At 39.5% G+C, this 26,808-nt stretch overlaps 1 protein-coding gene across 2 annotated transcripts in view; it reads right to left on the reverse strand.

The window, feature by feature from the left end:
• The window catches only part of KIAA1328 (KIAA1328 ortholog), a 178,675-nt gene that overhangs the window by 7,947 nt on the left and 143,920 nt on the right, over positions 1-26,808 (reverse strand). For both annotated transcript variants that reach the window (XM_068423024.1, XM_068423023.1), the window contains one exon: positions 21,742-21,850. In XM_068423024.1, the coding sequence (XP_068279125.1) occupies positions 21,742-21,850 (109 nt within the window). The remainder of the gene's footprint in view (positions 1-21,741; positions 21,851-26,808) is intronic.

The raw sequence follows: 26,808 nt of genomic DNA on the forward strand, positions 1-26,808 counted from the left end.
ATACATTTGGGATATGGCATTGAATTTTTAATGTTTCTCTATTTCCTTTTGCTGGTAAAATATATTTCTTACATGCTGTTCAATTTTTAAACCACAGTATTGTATTTTCATATTGCGCAGTCCCTTTTAACTAATAATATCATTTGTTCCTTCCTGAAAAAACAGCACAACCCCAAATAAGTTTGATATTTGGAGGAGCAGGAATTTCCCCATGATGCAAAATAACTAAACTTATTAGAGTCATAAATACTCTGGCAGTGAGATATATGTATATTACTTTAAACAAGCAGTGTCAGATATTATTTGATCACTATGTTCAGAGATATCGTTTCATTTACAATCTCTGAAAATTTATTCTTCAACCATAAATGTGTACAAAACACACAGAATGTCTCTTCTGCAAGGTGATGGCGTTTCAACAAAGCATACTGGCAATACAGATTTGGAGATTAGTAGTGGCACAGGCTTACTTTATTTAACTGTATATACCAGAGGAAATAAAAAGGTTTATTTTTATACTACTGCTTATATTTTCAACATACAGTTCAAAGTGATTTACTAATGTTACACGAATTGCCTTTGAATTACAGTACAGTATTGTGCCTAAGTACAAAGCCTAACACTATTTTGTATTCATAAAACACTGCCTGCCTCCAAGCACTTTACAGATGCTAAATACATCTAAAAACACATTCAAGGGGTAGGGAACAGACCCATTTTACAGAAAAGGAAACTGAGCTGATTGTTATTATAAAGCAAATATCAAATCCCTATTTGACTGGAACAAACAGGGTAAACAAAAGCAGAGAAAAAACAGATGCAGGTAAGAAGTGGCCACAGCAAACTACCCCAAACCTGAAGACACCACACTAGTGATACAAACTGAGGTTATCTGGAAAAAACAGCTGTGATGTGTGATCATCCAGCCCCAAGTTAACCCAGGCTCCACGGGCGAAGCACAGAACTACCCAAATTAGAGAGTCCTAGCCACTTTCTGCATCCACAATTGTTACATTAGGGATGCCAGAGGTATGTCCCTGGCTTGTCCTTTCCAATATGCATACACCAATCTGTTGTCCGCAAATTTGCTTAATTCCTTTTTCAACCTGCTGCTTCCACAATGTCCTGTGACAGCAAGCTCAGGAAGTTCATTGCTGTTGAAAGACATACTTCTGTTTATCTGTTTTAATCTGATATCCTGCTAGTGTCACCAAGTGCTTTTTAAGGATAGACTGCAGTTAGTCTCTCTCACATGGTGGGATCTGGTGAACAACAGTTGCACTCTCAACTTATACACCACCTTCACAACTTTGCAAACCCTAATCATTTTCTCATTCAGTCCTTACCTATCCAAAGTCATAGCTTTTTGGTCTCTGCTTGCATGGCCGCTCTTCATCCCCTTGATCATTTTAATTGTCCTGTGCACTATGTCTCTCGAGAGGCAGAAACCAAAAGTACACATAGGAATCAAAATGTGGGTACACCACGGCTTATGTATCCACAAGCTTTTGTGAAGCTCTGGGAAGCTTTTGACTTCACAAACTGTCACAACCTGCTCCGAGTTCAGCATCATGTAAGCATGGTGCTGATGACTCTTCCCTAGGTAAATTACCTTTTTGTCCACTCATTTTTGATGCCTTTTTGGAGTTTCTTGCTATTGACATGGCATTTGACTATCTGAAAGAACTTAGTATCATCCACAAACTAATTAGGTCACCCAGAAGATTTTGCTGTTCACTTCTTGCTCCAGGTCACTGATGAAGAACCAGCCCAGTGGGTTCCTGGGGATCCCAATGCTGATTCTTCTGCATCATGAAAAATGAATATTAAGTCCCTTTGCCTGCTATCATTTAATCAGCAGTAAATCCATACAAGGACTTTTCCACCAATCCTGCAGAAACTTGATTTCTTTAACAACCTTTGGTGTGGAACCTTGGCAAAGGCTTTTTGAAAATCCAAATGCATTATGTCCACTGGATCCTCTTCGTGTCACCAGATTTCCAGGTTCAGGATCCATAGGTCTGAGCTGATACCTCAGATTCTTTTTAACCAGCATGCTATTTGGCCCAGCAAGCCTGAGATGAACACGTCAATGAACATTAGAGACTGGTTGGATAGGAAATGCAAGCTGAGGAAGAGAAGCTGACTTTGCAGTAATTTCCTAAAAGGACACCAGTCAGGATAGGGGACCTTGCCTTTCATATGTGAACTGCATCTTCAAAACACATCCTTGGGGGATATTCCCATGTACTGACTCTCAAGATGCCAAAACCAAAAAAAAAGAACACAAAGAAGTGCAATTCTTGAGGCTGAAACATCAAGAGAATGAAGAAGATTCAACTGAGAATCAATGCAAAGGGACAGGGCCAGTTAGCCTGAGTTTCCCATTTTCTTTTCATGCAGGTTGGGACTCAGTGCAGGCACTTCACTGTGGGATACAGGAAGAGGCAAAATCAACAGTGCTATATATGTATTTAAACCAACTCCAGGTTGGGACACATTTCTTGCCTGTAACGGGTCTGTATTTTCCAAAGGCCTCTCAAAGTTTCTTAATTCTTAAAGAAAAAGATCAGACTGCAGGATATTTCAAAGCAATTAAAAAAAGATCTGAGCTTTTTATTTAAAATACATCACACAACGTAAAACAGAATATATTTACACAGTGTCCTCAGCAAGAGCCTCCCGGAGTGCAGTAAAACCCACACCCACGTAATAGAGAGCTTACAGTATCAGAGACTTTTAGAGAACTCTCCGATGTGGTATTCACAGAATCATAACCTAAAGAAGGAAAAGACTTATTAGATCACCCAGTAATCTCCCTGCTAATGGAGAACTGTTCCCTACCGTGTGCTTCCTCACGTTTGTCGCTAGAATCAGCCTCTCGCTGTTCTCCTTGGGAAGCCATTCCACAGTCAAATACATCTCACGCTATCGTTACCATTATTACTTATTTACAGGCTACGGTATAACCTAAAGGGCCTTGATCAGGAACAGGGGGATCAACTCTACTACCACTTGTAAGAGCAATCCTCTCTCCAAAAGAGCACACAGTCTAAACAGATAAGTCAAAGTCCAGTGGGAAAGACACAACACACAATTAAGAAGAACAGAATACCATAGAAAGTGCCACAAATGTTCCATGAATTTTTGCTTCGGAGCTTGGTAGAAGGAAAGGGTATGTGTCGCAAACAAGAACATGTTTCTGATAGTCAGCTAGAGATAAACAAAGAGGATTTTCTTCCTCCCAGCTTCACGCTATTAGTTACAGCTAAAGATCTGGCATGGTACTGAGAAATTCATCTCCTTTTTTGGTGCAAATACTGCATAAGTATTTGAGCAATATTACATTTCTCCCTTCTGCTCTAGTCTCAGTCAACATTTATCTGCACCACACGTATTTTAATCTTCTCTCATAAATCAATACCTCTAGCATAGCAACAGATTTTGCCACTCTCCTCCGATCTTTGACAATATCTTTCCAGTAAGCAATCACCCAGAAATGAGCACCACATTCCCCTGGTGGGGTTACACAGAAGCAGAGAGGAGATCAGCTCCCTCCAGCACTCAGGTAACGCTCATCTGTGTGGACTCAGAGGACAACGGCCTTTTTGCTGGTGCTTCATCTCTCCACACATCCCTCTCTCACGTGTATGTGTTGATACACTGCACTGCAACACATCACTGTATGCTGCAAGACCTACACCACCAACGAACTCAATGACTCGTTTTGTAGGGTTACTAGCAATTATCACTAGATCTTGTTGAAAATGGAAGCAGAGATCACAGCCTTTGCACACGAGAATTTGGAGAAAAGCAGCAGAACTGAGCAACATCACACCTTTGCGAACCAAAACGAGCCATGTTTGGCAGTGTTATGGGACAACCCTCCCTCCCCAGTGTGATAAACAGCAGTAAAGAGCTAAAGAGGACTTGGTCTTGAAAGGGGCTGAGTGCTGCTGGTTTGCCCCTGGCCTTTTGCATACCAAGCAGAGCCAGTGCACTAAAGGAACCTGGATCCAGCAACAGCATCTCAAAAAACTTGTGCCCTAACGCAGGGCTGATAAGAGATTTTTCTTCCTCAGTTTTCACCCTGGCTTCACCTATGATAGCATCCAACCAGCTGTCATTACTGAAATAAGAGTTACGGCTGCTGCTCTCATTCCTCCTTGCTACACAAACAGGCCATTTGCACTTACCGGGTAGTCAGAGACCAACATCTGCTTTCCCCACCTTTCCGCACTCCTGTCTCAATGCTCCCAGTCCTCAGTCATCCTACCTCTTTGCTCCTAGTAACTCAGCCTTTTCTACTATCTCCTCATCAAACTTTTGCTCAGATCCTGCTGCCATGTTACCAACCTGTCAAATACAACTGAAAGGGCTTTCTCATTGTTTTTGTCTCTGTGTGCTTTTAGTAGCTAAAAAACAACGTTAAAAAAAACCCAGATCGTTTCTGTTTAAAGTATGGCTGCAGGCAGCTGAATTGGCATAACTGAGGTTGTAATAATTCTGGAAGGGGGAGGGTGAACAAAGACATGAGTGCAGGGAAGTAAAGAAATCTAAATCAGGTCTGCCAGTGACAGAAGAAAAATTTAGAATGAAGTTTTAGTATAAAAGAAAGAAAGTACAGAACCATGGAACTACCATGGAGCTTAACAACCACCTCTGCAATCACTCTGTTTGTATTGTCCTTCTCTCCCCTCCCACAGTCTCATTTCTCTCTCATCAAGTCTGAAAGCTCATCAGATCAGAAAATGAACCTCAGTGTATGTACAGCACCTGGGGCCCTGATTCTGCTGTGATATTACATAATAACTTTGCACTTCAGAGCATGCTTAGCTTTCATTCCCTTTAAGCACTCTGTCATCACAGCATATCTTCAGCAAGATCTTCACTCTTTATTGTTCTGGGCCAAAACTAAGCTGTCATCATCTTTTCTGCCGTACCTCATCCCCCTACTTCTCCTGCCTTAACAGCCTTTCTTCTCAGCTTTTTGCTCTTACAAATTTGTCCCCAAGCATCTTTCCCCACAAAGCAAACTCTAATTCGATGAACCACCTTTAAAATTGTGCTTTTTCTTTTATAACGTAGTAAAGCCTCTGACAAAGGGTTGCATATGTAAGTCACAGTGCAATTCTCCACCTCCTCTCTGCCAGTCTCAGTGTCGCCCCTTGGTTTTGATTTCTTTTCCATGTGTCATCTCTTTTTCCTAGTGTGCCTTTGGCAAAGTTGGGACTACCTTACACCCTGTACACTGCCTAGAACTTTGTGGGTACTAAATAAGAACAAAACAATTTTAAGGGGCATGGCTTAGGGGAAAAAAAAAAAAACACAAACAGCTTGCAAAGTCCATCACCATTTATATGTCTTTTTTTCACAAGCTCAGTCCAAATTCCCAGACTGCCAGATAATAAATCAACCTTTTGCTTCAATTGCACAGTCACTGGGAGATCTGCATAGTTTTAGGTCAAACACTTATAACCATTTTATGAGTCCAAAGTTTCTTACCTTGTCATTTAGTTACTGAACTGTGAGCTTTCATTGACTGTCTAACCATTGTGGCAAGAATTGCTACTAGCTGTGCAAGATTTAAAACCTCATTGAGCAGAGGAGCAAAATCAGACTGCAGTAGTTTTAAGTACATATTGAGGTGGAATCATGACCCTATGGAAGCCAATGGAAATTCTGCCATTGGCTCACTGGGGCTGAGTTTCTTCCCTGCCTGCTGCCATTTGTTGTGTCGGGGTGAACAGGTATTACAAGCTCTCTATATTACACCCTGGAAATGAGATGCCCCAGACAATGCTTGGAAATTATTTATTTTACCTTTTTCTTTTTTTTTTTTTTCCTATCCTGGTGAAATATTTTACATACAGTCAATTGCTGTACCTAAACACCAACTCTTCCAGTGGATCTGTATGATCCTTCCTCTCCTGTTTGTCAGCTTAATTTCTTCTGCTGTGGTATGGAGTGTTTGATAGCAAAATCCAGCACTCAGATTCTTCTGTTTCTTAATTATCTCTGCCCTGTCAGCTCTATCAGTGAAAACAAGTTACCATTAAACAATTCAGATACCAGTAAACACCAAGTTGTGATAATATAGAGTCCTGTATTACTGTCATTATGGAAAAAGCTGTTTCAGGGAGGTTTAAAAAAATTAAATAAGCCCAGCACTTCTAAATGGCCAAAAACCTAAAGATATCTTAATTATTCTTCAACATCTTAATCATTCTGTAGAATCATGATCTTGTATAATGGCCATTTTAAATGAAAGGTTTGCTGCTCTGCACAGTTGCCACTTCCTTCTAATTGTGAATTAAAGCATAATTTAGTGTGGCTCTATGCCAGTATGACTAGAAAAATTTACAGACACTAACTCTGGTTGAAATGGGGTGGGGGGGAAGCAGTTAGATTTGTTTAAGTAATAGAAAATTACTCACCAAGTTGTACTTTAAAACAAAACACTAGAGCTTTAAGTTGACAAACTGACTTGAATTAAACCGCATAAAAAAGTGCTTGCACTGTAAATCTTACAGGGCAAAAGTGATGGTAGGTTATCATTCTGTTTATTAGCATGCACTTTGGAGAGTTCAGGGCAAGTATGGATACGCATTCATTCCATTTTATGCCGCACATTACTGAAAACACATTCTCCATAAATAATTCATAAACGCATTGTCTGAAATTTCAGATTCTAAAAATACAACACGGTTTTCAACTTTATGGTTGCTTGGTCTTCAAAACAGAAATAGACAATTGGATGGATGGACTTGGCAAACCTGATAAGAACCCATCAGTCAGAATTACACTCTAGAGGTAAATGCAAACATCTCCCAGCTCCTGATCCCTGGAACAGCAAGGCCAAGACGATAGCTCCTGTGCTTGTGCTAGCAGTCCCTTGGTAGGGAAGAGGGAGAAAAAGAGAAACGGCAGAAGCAACCAAGTAGTGAGAAGAAAGTGTTCAGTCAGAGGCTTGATTTTAAAAAGAAGATTTATTAGAAAAAACAGTGCCTTGCTGTTCTCTGATCATGAGCTGGGTGCATAGCAGGAGAGTTAGGAGAGAAAAGGACATTTTACAGGATGGTGTGGTGGGGAGCTATTGGGGTTGAAACCACCTAGAAACTCAGGGGAATTTAAATCTGAAGTATAGTAATAGTTAAAATACCGAGAATGAACATACTTTGCCTTGCAAAAACCCCAGACTGCACCACAAACATGAGCTCTGCTTGCTGCTCTCAGCTTTTAATCGGTTTCACTTCGTTAATGCTAATGGCATAGTAACTGGTATAATCTTTTATGCCAGCTATGAGAGCATAAGAGAGGGGAACAGGATCTTGCAGTTCATCTAAAGTCTAATTTCTGCAGGGAGCAGAGTGACCACAACACCCGCTGAAGAAACTGAAGTATGCTTCACAGGATAGAGCACTTCAGTTTTATATGCCTTGCGATTCTGTATCTTGCTGACATTATATATGCAGTTTATGCTCAGTTTCTTCTTTTTCCTTCATAACATACTCAGAAGTCTTACATCAGATAGCAACTGCTTTTCAGAGTTGCATTCGCTTGCTCTGTTCTACTCACCTCCCAATGAGAGGCACACACAATTTTGGGTACTTTACCTAGTGAAACCCTTCGTGCTTAGCCCTAACAGAACAGCCCAAAATCTCCCCATTTGCCAGCTCTTTATTTGAACTCATTCACTCCGATTTGCCTGAAAACAAACGTTGCAACTGAGCTTGAATACTTGGCACCCCAACGTATTGATTGCTTGGGCGCAGATCATACGTGAAGAAACAACGCTACCATAGAAATCGTATTCCAGTATCCAGCTGCTGTAAAACTTCCTACTCGGCACTCGGTGTGGAAGGACTGGGACTATCTTTTGCTCCATTCATTTCCAGGTGTGCTGAACTATCTGGGGTAATCTTTAAATCAGCTGAGATTTCATACATCAAAGATGAGGATACATAATTCAAGAGAAGCCACTGAGACAAAACAGTAGCTGTAAAAAAAACAGTGTGTTGGTGGTGCCTGGTTTAGCATGTCAAAGAGGGGTGACTGCCAGCAAGGAGCTGCACAAAAGCCTGCCGTGTGGCAAAGCAGGTAGAGTTGTCGTAAGCTTCATAGGGACACAGGCACTGAACAGGCTTGACGCTGTGCAAGTACCAAGTTAGAAGGCATCCTACATAAAAAGCCAGCAGTAAAGCATGGAGTACGAGGCGCTCAGGCCTAGTGTCCCTTGGCTGTAGTCATCGCACGCTAACAACCTCTTTCAAAAGCTTTACACAGGTGGTAGGTGTCCCACTGAGATAAATTACCTACTTTCGGTTGCTGAACAGATGGGCAGGGAAGCAAAATTTTAGTTTGTTCATTCCCAGCAGTAACTAGCAAAGATGATCTCAGGCTCTGCAGGATTACTTTTCGATAACCATACACCTGCAGGTAGTTCACGTTTCTGTCAGAAACTACATAAGGTCATTGATACACTACAAAATAAGGCAGGGCATTTAACGGCTCAAGAGACTGATGATAGGTCTCTCATTCCCATATTCTTCTGAATATATTCTAGGCTGAGAGGGGCCAGAAAATGTACAGAGAGGGACCTCAACAGGCAGGAGAAATGGGCCTACAAGAATCCCGTAACATTCAAGAACAGGAAATGTGAAGTCCTGCACTTGGGGAGGAATAACCCCAGGCACTAGAACATGCCATGGCTGACTGGCTGGAAAGCAGCTTTGCAGAGAAAGACCTGGACATTTGCTGTCCTGGTAGACAAAAAATTGAACACAAGCCAGCAAAGGCCAGCACTGACAGCAGGTTGAGGGAGATGATCCTTCATCTCGACTCAGCACTGGTGGGATCCAGCTGGAGTGCTGTGTCCAGTGCTGGACTCTCCAGTACAAGAGAGACATGGACACACTCAAGTAAGTCCAATGAATGGCAACAAAGATGATTAATGAATCGAAGTATCTGACACGAAAGGAATGTCTGACAGAGCTGGGACTGTTCAGCCTGAAGCAAAGGAGGCTCAGGGTGATCTTATCAACATGTATAAATACTTGATTAGGGGATGAAAGAAGATGGAGCCAGGCTCTTTTCTGTGGTGCCCACTGAAAGGACAAGAGGTATTGGACACAAACTGAAATACAAGAAATTCCATTCAAATGAAAAAAAAAAGGCTTTCTTACCATGTAGGTGGTTGAACACTGGCACAGGTTGCCCAGAGAGGTTGTGGAGTCTCCATCCTTGGAGATATTCAAAACCTGACAGACACAGTCCTGAGTAGCCTGCTCTAGCTGACCCTGCTCTAAGCAGGAGCTTGGAGTAGGTAATCTCCAGAGATGCTTTCCAACCTCAGCTATTCTGTGGCTTCATAGTGGGATATTTCTCTCCATAAACACATTAAACCTCATGGACAGCATATGACAAAAGGGCAAGGACTGACTAGTAAGGACTGAACTCTGACCTACCCATACAGTACAGGCATGGTGCAACCAGAGAAGCTTGAAATGCCAATGCAACCTAACTGGATGTATGGGAAACCTGACGACATATTTAAACAAGGATTTTCTGTCCCTCCCCCACATATTTTACCAAATCACTTGCATCTATTCATGTACAAATATATCATAGTGCAACACACAACCCCATACACATTTTTTGCTCTCTGAATAAGATGGTCATAGCCACAATGTAAGAAACTTAGTAAAAATATTTTTAGTATCTTCATTTTAAGCTTGCAAATATTTTTCTGGCAGAAATCCCCGGCTAACTTTACAGCAAGACATCTCAAAGGAAACAGAACTCTTACTTTAAAAAAAAAAACAAAACACACTACAAAATGAATGTGACCCAGGGACTTACCCTTCTATGCAACAACACGAGTAGAGTGCACAGAGACAGTGAAGTCCACAGGGCGTGAAATTAAAATTTTCACACAGATACAATGAAGTAATGATACAATGTTACAACCTTGGCACAAAAATCTTCTGGTTTCAGTAAAGTCAATGTCATGTGATGTTATGGTTTGTGCACCGGTAGAAATGGTTTGCTGCTAAAAAGTTCATAACAAAACAGAAGGAGTGAAAGCAAGAAAATTGTACGGATAATTACAATAGGCTTGTACATTCTAGTGATCTAGACATTCCTGAAGATGCTCATCACAGTAGTATCTAGCTGTCACTCCGGGCTGAGTTAAGAAAGCACACTTTTCTTTCACACCTAGAAATCTAGGAGCTAAGATGTCATTAGGAGATAGGAGAAAGAAGACTGAAAGAGATTTGAACTTGGCAAGGAAGGAGGAGGGAGAGGACATCTCTCTTATTAGGTCAGTTTGTTGCCTACGAACGAGGCGGATATACAGGTTCCAAATTCCAAGCATATGGATAAGAACAGGGATGCACAGAGCAATTAACAGAGTCAAGCAGAAGCCAGGATGAGCAGCAGCTGGAACACTGTTAAAGTCCTTCTAGGAATTGCTTCACCTGTTACAGTAAAAAGAGAAGGCAGTGTTGGAACAACATAGGCTCCTCAGCAAGGACAAGGTCATCGGAACAAAAGTGGAGCTTGGAAAAATTCCTGGCAGATGCACAGGGACACAGACACAATTACAGGGACCTGCCACGTCAGACTCGACACTTGCAAAGCAAGTTACGAACTGCACCCTTTATACTACAGACGTACCTAACACAGTGCAACGCTGAATTATCAGATAATCTGCATGGAGCAGGGAGCGTTTTATTTCTAAGAGTAAGAAAAAGCCTGCAAACTCATAAATCATAAAGCTGCTGGTATGTTATGATGTTTCACGGATACCTGAGAGACTGACAGACGTGCACGCATTCTACAAAATATGTTTATAGGTCTGAACTATCGGGGGGGGGAAAATCTGATTTCACTACTACTGCTCATCTCAAACCACAATTTCACAATCACAGGCACAGAAGTTAGGCGCACAAGGACTCTCAGTAACGCGTTTCCAGTAACCCTTCTGGAAATGTAACAGAAAAAGTCAGTCTAACAGTGCAAAGGTCATTCCTTACAAGGCGTGTTTCTCACCGCTCCGATCCAAGACGGTACACACAGAGAAACATACAGCCAAATGTGACTTAATAAAATCTTCACAAGTCTTCAGCTTATTAATTTTTAAAAATTTTTCTCATTTCATTCCAGTGATTTCATTAGGTTAGACTTCTTCATCTTTATTAAAAAATAATCAGAACTGAAATGTTTCAATAAACCCAATTTCTGTTTTAAGTAGTAGAAGATGATTCAATGCAGATGAAGCAAAAATGAAAGTTAAAAGTACAATGGCATTAGAGGCTTTGAGAATCTCCTTTAAAAGATTTTAAATACATAAATTATATATTAGTACTCTGGATTGTCTTTGTTTGGTTTTTTAAAGAAAAAAAAAATACTTTAAAAGCAATTTTTTCACTATGTGCTCCAGCTGTATGTATGCAAAAAAAATCCTTTAAAACTTACAGGTGCAAAGAACCAGAGGAAAAACATAACACTTAAGGTATCACTATTAAAACAGACAGAGCTAACTCTCTACAGGGCAGAAAACAAAGACACAATACTATTTTCACTAAAAGGCTTAACTTTCCATTACATTTTCAAATTATTTCCCTCTCAACACATTCAGACTAAAGGAAATAATTTCCCTCTCCCCCCCGCAGAGGGCCATAAATGAAGTACCACCTCACAGACAACACAAAACGGATCAAATTATCATATGTGACCCTGAATTACCTATGAGCTAGAAGCAAGTTGCACTGAGAAATTTAAATGCTAAATATAATCAACATCTACAATAACTGGTGAAAAAAAACCCCAAGACACTGTTTTCCTTTAAGATTATCTAAATGTTGAGGAGACAACTTTAGTGCCCTAGTAACAGCCCATCACAAAGCCAAACTTAACAATATTTAATAGCATGCATTTTTGAAAAGGAATTGCAGTCTAGGAAGAGAAAAAAGTCACACCTACAATAAAAATTGGTACACAAAGATATGTAACCAGGGACTATCCGATCAACTCTTTGTTTCCTTCAAATCTGTATCAGAAAACTAGAAGGCAAGTTACATGATTCGGGGTTCCCAAAAGTAATGCTGGAAAGCCTACGAAACAAAAACGTATTTAACAGTTCAGTAGTCTTTACACTGAAACACTGCTATGACTCTCCTTACCCAAATGTGGAAGATACCTTGGTTATTTCATTATGCTACCCAGGAAAAATCAGCACCCATGTTTTCTGTTACTATGTCTTACTGTAATTCCACTTGCATCAGTGAAAAAATTCCAGATATGTAACACTATGAGATTGAGACTTAAACCCAGATATTGGGTTTTTCCACATCAGAAATGTCCTAACAAGGACGTTAAGAGACGAACACATAGTTATTTAAAAATTGTTATTAGAATCCATACATTATGGATGATTAGCTAAAAAAAGCTGTATAAGTTAGAGGAAATCACAATCACACACAGAGTCTTGGAGTATGTGATGTTAAGAACACAATAACGACAAGAAGGATACTGGCTTACTGGACCTCTGGTCTCTGTCTAAATGTTGCACGCTCTGAATGTGCCCTCTCACAATTCTGTCTGATGGCCACCAGTTTCTCCAGTAGACTGGACAATAAAGAATTATTCCCTATTCATTTGCTGCATCACTTTTGATTCTATGAAATTTTAAGGTATCCTAAACACAACTACATCTTTTCCAGTCTGAAGAGTCCTAGTCTGTTAGGTTGCTCATTCTATGAAATCTCTCCCACGTCTGAGCAGTGCAATGGACTGTTCAGATATGGCAACCAAAAAGTAACAACATCCATTACTACTGTGTACTTAGATTCAACATCTCTATGGAGCAAAAATTTCCCATAGCAGTCTTTCACTTCAGAAGTGGAAACAACCTAAAAATGAGAAAGTGTGTTAAAAAGAAATTAAAAGGGGCAGTCAAAAGGGTAAAACATTTGCAAATAGCACACATTTGTCTAATAGTCATTCTAGGGCTCCAAAGAAGGACACCCAACCTATGGAGAAAAACTTCAGAAGGATAAAATGGAGTTGTACCAGTTAAGGGGAACAGTAAAGGAGACATGTATGTCCACTCAGGCCCAAACAAAGAACATAGCAAAGAACAAACTGATAGATCAAGGAAAAAAAAAAATAAAAAAACACAACCAAAAAAGCCCCACAAAACCAAACCCCACAATAAATTCCAGCCAAAGACTAAGGTTTATCCTGCTAAAAGCATAAGGTCTAATAACAAATCCCACTTTAAATATATAAAAATGAGGAAGTCTGAACATCAGTTTAAGCCAAGAACAGATAAAGTTACGAAGGAGCACGTAAGGATGATAAGGCCATAGCAGAAAAGCTCGATGAGCTGACACACATTCACCATGCAGAAACTTAGGAAGTTTCTGAAGCCACAGAGGACACAGTGGAAGATCCGTCTCAAGTTGAAGTGTCGTGTAAATACACTACAGAACAAATCAACACGAATGAACAATAATAAATTGCTGGGATCAGCTGCTGCTCGCTCAAACTTCTGAAGGAGCTCAGGTATTAAATCGCTGAACTATTAACTGTAGCGTGGAACTAATTGCCTAAAACTGCCTCAGTTCTGGGGCAAATGTAGGGTTTTTGTAAAGTGATCTGGAATGATGCAGAAATCTACAAATGAAGAGGTCTGATGTTTAGAAGAAGATTGATAGAAATTATAATAAAGAATCAATAAACTTGACATATTGGCTGAGTCCTTATATTAAGTCTTAGTTCACTGGGGACCTCTACTAGATTTGTAAAATTATTATGCATTCAAAAAAGGAAAATACAGTTTATATAGTCTATCTGGAGTTCCAAAAGCTTTCCAGCAAATCTATCACCAAAGACTTATAAGTTGCCATAAAGTAAGAGGAAAATACATTAATGGATAGATAGCTGGTTAAAAGGCAGGAAATAAAGAGAAAACATTAAAATTGGCCTGCTATAAAGTGGCCAGGGAGGTCACCAGTGGAGCCTCACAGAAATCTGTTAGGGCCTGAACTCTTTAATGCATTCATAAGTGGCCTAGAGAAAGGACAAATACTGAGACAACATTCGCTGCCGATACTATGCTATTCATGGTAGTAAAAATAAAAGCTGGAGGTCTTTACTAAGGCAGAGAATTAGAGTATCATGAAGGAAAAAAAAAGTACATTAAAAACTGGAAATGGGGCAAATCAAATAGTATAAAGCACTGGTTAATGTCCTTAAGTGACGAAGAGGCGAGAATTTCTTCTGTAAGTAGGCAACTCATCAGCTGGAAATAACTGAGAAGACAGAGCTGTTGTCTGTCTGCTGACACCATCTCCTGATGCATGCTACGTTTGACTAGAAGAGGTGGGAAATGACTGGTGGAAGGCCCTGCTCAGACCTCAGAAATACTGCAGTATCCTGGTCACCTATGTTTGAGCTGCAGCATCACCACTTCATGTCACTTTTAAAAAGGATTCTTAACAGATTTCCATCACCACAATTTTTATTAAACATGTTACCACGTCACACGCTCACGTTCCACTGAGGAAGACGCTCTATGTTGACAACCATACATATCCACTCCCTCTCCCAGAGGTACCTAAGCCCTTTGATTTATAATGCGAGCATTAAAACTGTGTTAATAATCAAGGCACTGACCATGCAGCACATAGGTTAACCCTGCATTTGCCTCCAATCTATAATCAAAACATGAATGACAAACAACTTATTTTTAGTACCATGTATTCAGCTACAAGAGGGATAAGGTGTCAGCGAACATTACGCTTATTTTACAGTCCACAGGAAGACAAGTATCACCAAAAGGTGATTTAGTTGATCCTAAAATAAGTCATCGACCATAAAAGGAGATGAGGGTAACTAGCCCAGTTGTCTCAAGAAAAGCAAGATGAATTCCACTGTAACTATACTAGCATCACAGTTAATCATCGTTATTACATGGACCAATCAAGCACGGAGATGCACTGTGCCAGGATCCTGCCCTGAAGAGTTTACAGACTGAAAAGTCCAGGCAGATGAAGGAGAGAGAAAAAGGGGAATACATTAACACATAAGCAATGTGGTGAAAGTATGACAGAGACATCGTTTGGGAGAACGGCTTCGTAGAGTAAGATGCAATTATTCTGTACATATTACTACTCAATTCCTCCTGTCTCTAAAAAATAAAACCCAAGAGGAAGCCTCCTCTGAAGGAGAAGGAGCAGAGAAGTGACTAGTGCTAGGAAGAGCACCATGCAGAACAGTTCCTTAGAGAACCAAGAAGCAAGGAACCTAGACTCGTCTTAATTTGCCAAGCTCTGTAAGAAATTGCCATCACAGTAATTCCAAGAAAATGTTTAAAAGCTACAATGCAGAGCACTCAGAGTATCAGTGGAGGAAGAAAAGATAGTCAAAACAGGGTTTTTGACAAAGGGGCAAAGTGCAGCGCAGAAGGAACGTGAAAATAATTTTTTTAAAAGTATTTTGAGACTAAGTTTTCATTGCTGTCATTACAGGTGCAAACAGGAATCACATCCAATGAACCAACATTCACTTAAGATTTAGTGTGGTATTTGAGAACCTGCAAAAGCACAGTGGGGAAAAAAAGTAAAAAAAGGTAATTAAGATAACAATGAAAATGATTGTAAGAAGCAGACTTAAAGAGTTAAGTCAGCTTCATAATATGATTTGTACTCTATTTTCCTTTGCTTGTTATTACTTTCAAACTACAATCAAGTTATTGTCATACCACTGAATGACGGAAACCTTGCCAGCTACTTCAAGACTGACACATTTTCTGTTGCACTGAACGTTCCCAGAAGACATTTCCCCTCATTTTAATACAAAATCCTGTCAGATCCACAGAGCTGAATAAAAAAAATGTGTAAAGGATATGTAGCTGTAATAGACCTCCCCCAACTAGTCAGCTTTGGAATAAAAGACGATCAAAAAAGACTCAAAGATCCAGTGCTAGATTAATGCAAATATCTGCCTGTTTGCAAGTGTACTTTTTGATTAAACTGGCATACATCAAGTACAATTAGAAAGGTTATTTATAACTAAGAAATACATAATTCTGCATTTTAATGAGGGTGACAATTACAGCCAACAGTTGCTAATTAGCATTAATCCTTTTGCACTGCAAGTCAGAATTTCCCAATATGATTTTCATTGTCAGCAATGGACACACCAAAACTGTTATCGCAAAGCAGCTATTAGGCAGGCTGCTTTGACACAAATAGGTGTTCCTGTTACACACAGCAAAGAAAAAGAAGCTGATGATGTGTTAAATTTGATAATCTCAGATGTAAATACAGAATGTCATTTCAAAATTTGTTTGATGTTTACAACACAAAATATAATCAAGGCTTAGCATTTTTGTGGCTGAACCCAATTCCAAGTTTCCCAAGAGCCAGGCTTCACAGGTGAAATCTGATTTCAACACAAGCTTGAAATCTCCCATTGTTAAGACCCAGTTTGGTTTTGATCCCAGTGTTGGGTTCACATCTGCATTTCACCCCTGAGACTTCAAAGCTTTTAGTGGTTGTAACCGAACAGGGTAGATAAGGAGTAGTGTTTGCCCAGTCTGTATAAGCTTCTGAAGCAAAAACTCTGGAGCAAGTACTGAAGACAGGAATGATGACTACCGATTGATTTCCCACCGTAGCGTAGCCTTGTTGCAAATTTTTTTCTTACGTAGAGTATCTAGAAAATTTTGATTCTCAAAAACACTGTATTTTACATCCTAATCTTCAAAAATTGCTCTAATGTATTTCTATTCATTGATTAAAAATTTCTCTGTAAAATAAATGCCAAGTCTGTACTAACAACTGTTGACCCAATTAAACACTTCTATTTCTGATAGCCACAATCCTCTAAAAGAGAGATGATTTAGATTTGCTATGCATGTCATTCCAAAAGAGAAGCTATCTCTGTTTTAGCCTCTCAGCCATCATCTTTTCAGACAGAAGCACTAGAAAACTGTCTAACAGCTTCTTTTCATACTGCTCTTTAACAGGAAGAGAGACTTGGTCCCAACACCATCAGAGGCACAAGATCATAATGCAGCCAGTAAATAAAGCCTCTAGAAGAGTGCTGAGGTGCTCACCATCTGGGTCAGGCACTTGGAGTGGGATCAATGTCAGATGTAAGTAAATGAGAAGGCGGAAAAGGAGAATTGTGAGCACTAAGCAAAGAAACCTATAATGCACTTCTTACAAACCGCTGTAAAATTCGCATTTATTTTCTAAGTATGAGATAGATGGGTTATTTCTACATACAGAGGTGCACAACTAAAATCAAGATAAGTGATATTAATGTCCTATGGTCAGTATTATTGAACCTCGAAAGCAATAAACTATGAGTCGATAAATATTACATTTGCAACATAGTTAACATTCTTCTACTGTCTCTGGCACTTATTACACATTGTAACCGCAAGTCTACAATACATTATTCATATTTGGGGTGTCACTGAGTGATGGATTGCTGTTAGAGAGGCTGTCCTTTAAATAAATCAACAAATAAAAATGCAAATGTTAACATTTTCAGCCACAACTTTTTCCATCTTGAATGGGGAATGAAAATTTCACATTACATCGACAGCCAGCAGAGAGAACAATTAACAACCTACACTGTGAATAAGAGAGATTAATTTGCCAGCGTCTGGTTTTATCACTTGCATATGGAACTATATTGGATTTTTTGTGCCTTTCTCAGGGAGTAGGCAAAACTTGCTTCTCCTACCACATTCAACACCTAACTCACCACCTCACTCCAAACACACTTTTAATCCCTTTAAATGTTCCTAAGTCAGATCTGGAATGAAAGTTTTCTCCTCATCATCCTCCTTTTCAATCCTGAATGGTGTCTGATCCTAAGGGGAAAAAATATGTATATCCATTTCTTTGTCACTGCTTGCTTAGACTGTACAGTAGAAGGAACTTCATAGTATCATCTTAAGAGGAGAACCATATTTAAGCATCCAACACACACAGATCTGAAAGGCAACTACCACAGAAGTAAGGCAAAAGCTTATATCTCATCACTGTCCTATTTCCTAACACTCAGCATAACAGATCTACTCTAGACTATTCCAGTGTGCGTTATTAAGTATACAACTCTGCACATTATATTTTACATCAGATATTAATTTGCTTAAAAGTCCCTGAATACACATTCACCTGAGATGTGCTGGGCAATTGGGTAAATAGTTTTGTTTTTAATATGTCCCTAAACACAAATTTACACAATACAATCTGTTTATAAAAACTCCAACAGGCCACTGTAGTCTAACAGATAATAATATAGCTCGAATATAGTATTCATATTGCAGGAACTTCTAAATCACTTATTTTAATGGCTACAAGAAACTTCACTCCAAGACAATGCATTCAGCTGGCATTAAAGCTCTGATTTAAAACTGCAACAAGAAAACATAGGCTTAATGCTGAAATCCCAGACTATCACTCAATCCCCTAATTTACCTAACTGTTCTGAAATTCACTTCTTAGATGCCCAAAGTGAAAAATGTTACAGGAGAATTATCTGTTTCCATGGTGAGCAGAACAACCTTTGCCTGTGTCTTTTTAAGAGCTTGATTATCCGCAGTGCTATAGGACTTACTGTGCCAAACTCAACACTACAACTGTTTCTGCGTGGGGAGAGCCTGACAACTGCACCAGGGCTGTCATCAAATAAAATGGTCTTTCACAAGGCACGATTTACAACACTTTTGTTTAAAAAAAAAAAGAATAGCTTAATATTTTGATTTAGAGCATTTTCATTTCTGTTTTGCAACACAACACTTTTTTCTGCATACCTAAGGTAAGATCTAGTTTATGTAAAAACTTCTTCATTACTAAATGAAAGCATACAAATGCCACTACCTCCCCTTCCCAGCTCCCTTCCAGCACACAGCCAAAACCCAGAGTCTTTCTTCTAGGCAAACAACAGTTACGAAAAAGATGTCCCTGATCACCAGAAAGGTAATGTTCAAGACAGTCAGAGGAACTATGCTTTAGGGATAAGGAACAAACCTACTCTTCCAAATTTGCTCAGTCCCAACCAAATGTATCAGCTTTGGTCTAGATAAATGAGCACAATGAGTAGAAAAGCTTTCCAGACTTACTGTGAATATAATTTCAAGGGGCTCATTCAGGTGTAGACACTTGGCTTAAGAACATTGGATAACCAAACTTGCAATGCTTGGCTGTACTAGGAAAAGCAGCGACAGGCATGCATAGAAGCATGACAGACAAACAAGTCCACTACTAGCCCAACTCAGGATACCAGATAAAGAAATGCTACTTTTCTTTCAGAGGTATCACTAAAAACGCCATGTGCACATTCCTTCTGCAAGTCTGGTGCTTCTACAGGTCTAGCACTAAGGCTCTCAAAGCATACACCTTTACCTTCTAGGGACACCTATTTCTTGTCCCAGATGTTATTCATTCCGAGAGAGAGAAGAAAGTAGGACTGCAGTGATTCTTCCTCAAGCAGGAGGTAGCTGTAACACACTGAAGCCTCCAGCTGAGCCCTGCCAAGACAGGCTATCAAGCCAACCCATCTTCTACCTGCCATGCCTGCTCATCCAGCCAGCCCTCCCCAGAGCTGCGCTAGCACCCCAATGCCTCACGCTGGCAGGGATCTTCTGCTGCTTTCCAACACCTTCTCCCTGGCAGGCTTTCCACTGCTGCTACTGCCAGGTGCCAGGGTTTGTGCTAGTTAAAGCTGGCACAAACATGAGTTGAATCTAGTCCTATAAATTTAAATAGTCAAAAGTAATTAGGTTTACACGTACTGCCGAATAAATAAATTTGCTCTTAGGCTAGGGCTTTGTGCTGCAAGTTTCAGGCCTGTGCCAACTGTTGTGGTTAAGCTGTTAACCCCTCCCCCCCCAAATCACAGATTATAACGAACATGCTGACAAACCCTAACTTTAGTGGCACAAAAGCAGCAATAATTCTCAATATTGATTAATTTAGTTAGTTAAACCTGCAGTCTAAGCTTATAACCATTCAGTGATAAATTGAGACTGACCTGCTGCCCAAGCAGGTTTTTTGATGAAGGATAGGATCAGCTTTAGGTCTCCACAGAAATACTTGTCCATTTACCATTTTCAATTAGAGAAGGCCATGAGTAAGGGAAAGCACAACATGGCTGCTTAAACTGGTCAATTACACTTACAGCACCAAGGGAGAGAAAGAAAGCAAGGAAGCGTGGGAGAGAGCACCCCAGAAATACAGGATTTTTCAAAATTCGTCATCAACTGGTAAAATAAACCTTTAAGGATAACAGCTAATCAGACTCCTTTTACTGATCACTTTAGCTGATATGATTTCTAACAGCACATTTCAACAATTATTTTACTCCCCTCTGTGGAAAAGAATGGACCATCAATCCTCTTGAATAAAATTCCATTTTCTGAGGAGTTGTATGATGTGAATACTTATATCTGCTCCTCAGTGCTTGAATGAAATCTCAACTTACAACTATTAGACGGTATCAAGCAGTATCTTTACACACTCTTTACCTGATATTACCGGCTTGCAAAGGTAACCCGTGCTTCTAAGAGAAATGCTTAGGCAATCTTGTGGTTTCTGTTTGTTTAAACATACAGTTACTTGTGGGAAACAGAGCCCAATCTATCTCAGTTCTTAAATCCTCCCAGAATTATCATCCCTTCCTTCAGAAGTAAAAAAAAAAAGTGTTTCCATAGCAAGTAAGTACAAATTTGTCAATATTGATAGTGGTTTTTCACCTATTATATATCGCAAGTTCTCTCAGAAGACAGAAATAAACTGCCAGCTGCTGCCAAGAATACAGGGATGATATCGAACATACATTTTCCTAGTCCACCGGGCCAAAAGAAGATTAAATCTGACTCAAGCCCTCTCGTTCTCCAAGAAACATTTAACTCTTCTTATGAATGGTCGTACATTCCTGCCATCCCACTGCACAAAGTCATCTAACTAGTGGTGTAAAATACAGCAAATTCATACGTTAATCTGCATTTACTTTGTTGCTTAACTAAAGATTTTATTATGAGAAAATGTGGGATATGATAAAGAAAAGCAAGGATTGTATGCTGTTTTTCTACGCACTTACCGCTAGAATTGTAATCCTGTCTAAAGAAAGCAAGTTGTTTTTAGACTCATAAGTCTAACAACAATGCTGCTTTCTGTTTCTTCATTGGAGCATAAGTGATAATGCTGCTTTTCCAGTGCATTTAGTGCAGATATATAGTATAACCAGGAATTGCTGAGTTAATGTGATTTTCTTGCTTGTCATTAAACATAAAATAACTTTGGTACAAAACATTTTAGAAGAAATGCCATTTGATAAAATGGGGGGGGGCGGTGAATACAGGGGGATTAAAATCTTCAAATGGATTTAAAACCTAACAGGGGTTAACACCATCCATTCAAATTATTTACAAATGTATTTAATGTGTCAGGACTTGGAACATAAAATACTTTCTGTTCAAAATCTAAGTAAAATTAAAATGTTAGAACTTGGCATATTCCTGCTTTTCTTATTCTAACAAGCAATTTAAGGCTTACTATAAACGTCAAAAGGATATGGCAGTTTTTAGTTTATATTATCCAGCTCATGCTGACATGAAATATCATAGAAATTCAGCCACTTCCCTGCATCTAGGAGAATTTGATGGTTGTGTTTGCAGAATCTTAAACCAGAGATTACCTAGCAGCTTACCGTGAAGTGTCATGCTGGATTGGTGATGTGGCTGTGGCTGCAAGCTCTTTGCGGCTGCCTATCAGCACAGGAGACGTGGCTGCATCCTTCCTAGGTCCTGACGTTGTCCCTGTGGAATGGCATGAAGACAAGCCAGACATCAGAGGCTAGGAAGTTTCGAACAGATGTTTCATTATTCTGCATTATTACAGAACATGGGGACTAAAAGTTGCAACATTTTTGGAGTGCCATATATACAGTGAAATGGCAATCAAAGAACTTATCAGTTGACAGCACTGTGCATAGCATGCGTTTCAGGATCACAAAGAATCAAATCTGTAGAATAAGTCACACTCTACAGCTTCCATCTTACTGCCCAAAGTTTGACAGACTTGCACTGTTATCATCGCTTATAGTGGTCCACAGGATTCAGCTTGTTTCACAGATGCAGTTCTCACAACATGCTACAGAGATGTTAATTTTCCAAGTGTAAATACCACTATAACAATATTTTGCTTTCAATAAAATAGAACTGTTAGTCCATTCCTTCTTCCCCCCTCCCAATAACTCTTGAGTTACAAAATAATCTGGGTTGAAAGGTGAAGTCTGGAGGTCATGTAGTCCAATCCTCTATTCAAAGCACGGCCAACAAGATCAGGTTTAAGGCACTTGTCCAGTCAGGTTTTTAATGTCTCCACTGACACTGAACCAACCTCTCTGGCCAACTTCTCTGGTTCCAGTGTTTGACCACCCTCACAGTGAAAAATGTTTTCTGTATAGCTAATCAGAATTTCCTGAGTTGTAACTTTCTCCCATTGACTCTTGCTCTGTTGCTGATGACTTTCAAGAACAGTCTCATTCCCTCTTCTCTACACTGTTTCCTTAGGTAGCTGAAGAAAGCAGGAAGATTTGTGCTGAATCATGTCTTCCTAAGGCTGAATGCACCCAGCTTTCTCAGCCTCTCTCAGCAGGTCATATGCTGTGGCCTCCTGACTGTCCTGGTTGTCTCTGCTAGACTTCCCACAGTTTGTCAGTGTTCTCCTTGCACTGTGGAGCCCCAAACTGGACATAGCACTCTACACATAGAGTCTCATCAGAGTTGATCAGAGGTGAAGTGTCACCTCGTCACCCTGATGCCCACAATTTTGCTATTATGGCCCAGTATGAGGTTTGGTTACTCCATCACACAGGCACACTGCTGACTCGTGTTCAACTTGCTGTTCAGCAGGACACTCAGTTCTTTTCTGGCAAAACTGCTTTCTAGGTTGTCAGCACCCAACTGGTCCTGTTACATGAGAACAGTCCAACCCAGTTGAAGGAACTGGCATTTCCCTTTGTTGAACCTAAACAGGTTTCTGTCAAACCATCTTCCCAGCCTGTTAAGGTCCCTTGAATACTGGGCCCTGCCCTCCAGCATATTGACAGCTTCCCCAGTTGGTGTCATCTGCAAACTTGCTGAAGATGCATCCTGTCCCTCTGTCCAGGCTGTTAATGTTAAGTAGTTAACCACTAGCAACTGGTTGTTAGCTGGACTGATGACAACCCTTTGAGGCTGGCGGTCCTGCCAATTTTGCACCCATCTTCCACCTTTCACCCACCCACCTGAGAACTGGGTTTTATAGATATGATTTAGTTAGACAATGTGCACACAGGTAGTCAGAGGTAAGTGGAACAGGCAAATTAGGTGTAATCTGATCTACTACACAAAAGCCTCTAGGTTTGGGCTTTTTTAATCTAGCCTAATTAGCTCTGTCCAACCATCACCACTTAACTGAACAGAAAGTATAGGGAAAACTACAAGTCTTAGCAAAAATTAAAGTAAAATCAGTGTTTAGCTCTTTGAGTAATTCTGTCATGCCTAAATATTTCTCAGTTCTGTGAACAGCAACATTATCTATCAACCATGCTGAAACATGAAGCAACACGAGGTTGTAATTCCAGCTTCAGCACAAAATTTACAGATGTCCAAGAGATTAAGATTATTTGAAATACTGCATTGATTTAAGATGTATACAAATATACACATGTCCTGGTTTTGCAGGGATAAAATTTATAGAATCCATTTTCTGTTAAATTTTGTTTCATTTTGTGGCCAGCTGTGGTATGGTGATCAAGGCCATCAGCAGTGAAAGCCAGGGCAGTTGACCCAGGCTGGCCCACAGGTGTATTCTATAACATTAACTTAATGTTCACTATAAATGGGGAAGCTTGCTGAGCATGGGGAGAGCTCCTTCCTTCTCCTTCCTTCTCCTTCCTTCTCCTTCCTTCTCCTTCCTTCTCCTTCCTTCTCCTTCCTTCTCCTTCCTTCTCCTTCCTTCTCCTTCCTTCTCCTTCCTTCTCCTTCCTTCTCCTTCCTTCTCCTTCCTTCTCCTTCCTTCTCCTTCCTTCTCCTTCCTTCTCCTTCCTTCTCCTTTCCATGGTTACTATCCCTGGAGGGACTTGCCACCACTCTATGAGCTAAGTATAATTTTGTGTCTTTTGTATTAGTATTGATATTAGTTTTCTCAATTTTATTAAATCTGTTTAAATTTTAACCCTCGAGTCTCCCTCCTTTTCCCAATTCCCTTTCTCGGATGGGTGATACAACAACTGGTTATTGTTTAGCCCTGGGTGTGGGCTAAATGAAGACAACACAATATAGTAAAACTACATGTTTTAAGGTGCATTCTAGGGAGGCTAACAAAAAAAAATGGGTTCTTATTGCCCTGCTATAACTCATTGTGCTTCAGTACCATGAAGTGAAAAAGTCTCACCTAACAAAGAGTTAATTATCAGTGAAGAAACTCTTAGAAATATCACGGGGATATATGTTGATTGTGTGGCCCTGGTAACTTGATAGTGTGCCAATCTATAATGAGAAGGGTGGGTACGCATATAAAGACTGGAAGCCTCTTGCTTAGACTTTTGGCTTTATGATTGAATAAGAGATATTTAGAAAACATTTCACATGACAGTAGAATGAGGCAGCTGGATTTTAAGAAATTAACACCAAAGAAATAAAAACCTGGTGAGCATGGGAGAATATATTCAATTCCTAATACAAGAAAAGGCTGGCACACTGTCAACATACTACATTCATAGCAAAGTAGATGTATTTCTCCAAAAAAGAAAATATATAGACTCAGAAGTGGCCAATACAGCCTCAAGGGCACTGTTCAAAGACCCAAGTTTGAAAATATTACCAGGGTTAGAAATGGAGAACAAGATAAGGCAGGAATATACGGAGGCTGTTAGGCTGCACAGACATAAAACAAGGGTAGCAAGAAATCCTGAATAAGCGCATATCTAAAGAAAAAAATGTTTAAAAATACATCTTGAAAAAGGCATGCAAGCCAATTGAGGGAAAAGAAACACCAAAGAGCAAGCAGGTCTACGAATATACGAAGAGGATTAAATCAATAATGATCCTAAAATGGCCAAGCTACTAATAATTAAGTAAATGATAAATTTACTTAATAAATATAATAAAATAAAGTAATATTGGCAAGTAGGAGATAATGAAGACCATGTTGATGTATAATATCTGCCTATATAAAGCTGGTGAAAAGAAATTATCGGGGGTGGGGGAAGATACAAATTCTTTAGTCTGAAGGATCTATGTTTCAGGGCTAAAGGGAATTAGTTAATGAATTTATGAAGTGACTGGTAATTATTTATGAAAAGTCACAGAGAACTGGGGTGATACAAATGACAGCAAATTAATTAGATTTGCAGGTGTTGGAAGACAGTATGAGACTGGAGACCTTGCAGATGATCTAGAGAAGCAAGAAACATGGAAAAAGAATAGACACGTTCACCCTTGAAAAAAAAAAAAGCTCATATATGGTGTGATAATCTAAATCCTGACACCAATCGAGAGAACCCGGAGTAGCAAAGAATAGCAAAAAACAAACTAGATGTAAGCTTGCAAGGCCAACTACCCCCAAAGCAATTACAGATGTCTTCTAAATGGTAATGTTAAGAATACTATTTTCAATTTGGTTAACTTGGTATAAGAATGATTTAAAGTAGATTAAAGACTCATTTGAGAAAATTCAAATAGCTGTATATCTCTGCTTGAGAAACAGACAACTAAAACATGAAGAAAGTGGGGAAATACAGCGATCTACATTTTGAAAGTGTAAACACTAAGAATGAAGAAATACAGTTGAGGCTGGTTCAAGCAGTAATGGGATGAAAGTAAGCAAAGAGATATCTAGGTTGATAATCATGAAAATAAATCTTTATGAATTGAATAATACTAATATTCATGATACTTAACATTTATATAGTACTTCACTTCTTCAAAGCGCTTCACTAATATTAACTAATTGCTCTATTCGATTGTAGGGAAGAGTCTTCCCTCTAGGGAAGAAGTTCCAGAACCTGAATCCCTAAGAAGCTACATTTGAAAATCTACTGAAAAACAAACACTACACAGAAAAATCAGCCCCTGGAAAAGTACAGATTCTATGAGCTAAAATAATTTTCCTTCTCTGGCTTTTTCTTTTACATATGGAAAGGAAAGCTATGTGTGCTATACAATATCATGCAGATGCTATGTCCCTCAAAGAGATACAAAGGCAAAAATAGTTCATTCTTTGTTTCAATGCAGAGATATTTCAGGAAGGGTGTGAAGAGGGAGAGTTTAAACAGAAATGCAGAGAAGTAAAGTGCCCGATATTGCAGAATGCAATGGATAGAATCTAGTTTAGTTTCCCAGCCCCAAAAGCAAAATTTTCCAGGGCAGAAAGGAAGAGAAACACACATTTCTGTACTTCAGTGCTTTTTAACTAGACAAGTTGTTAGATTTTAGTACAAATTGACATAGCTGCTGGTGACACCAATAAAAACAATTTACTGCTGAAAAGATCTAAGACTTGAGGATTGCTTTGTCTGCTTAAAGTTTTGCTGGTAAAACTAAAAAAGTTTGGCTACAAGACACAAGCACCTGCTAAAGCACAGGAATAAAAATTAAGGAGCAAACAGAAATAGGAGACAAAAAGCAACAGTGACAGAATAAAAGCTGACTGCCTAAGTTGATCCAGTAAGCTTCTACACTGAAAAGAGAGCAGAAGTGCCCCTTTCACTCCATGAGGTGATGGGACC

This window comes from Nyctibius grandis, chromosome Z, assembly GCF_013368605.1.
Source record: "Nyctibius grandis isolate bNycGra1 chromosome Z, bNycGra1.pri, whole genome shotgun sequence".
Taxonomy (NCBI): domain Eukaryota; kingdom Metazoa; phylum Chordata; class Aves; order Nyctibiiformes; family Nyctibiidae; genus Nyctibius; species Nyctibius grandis.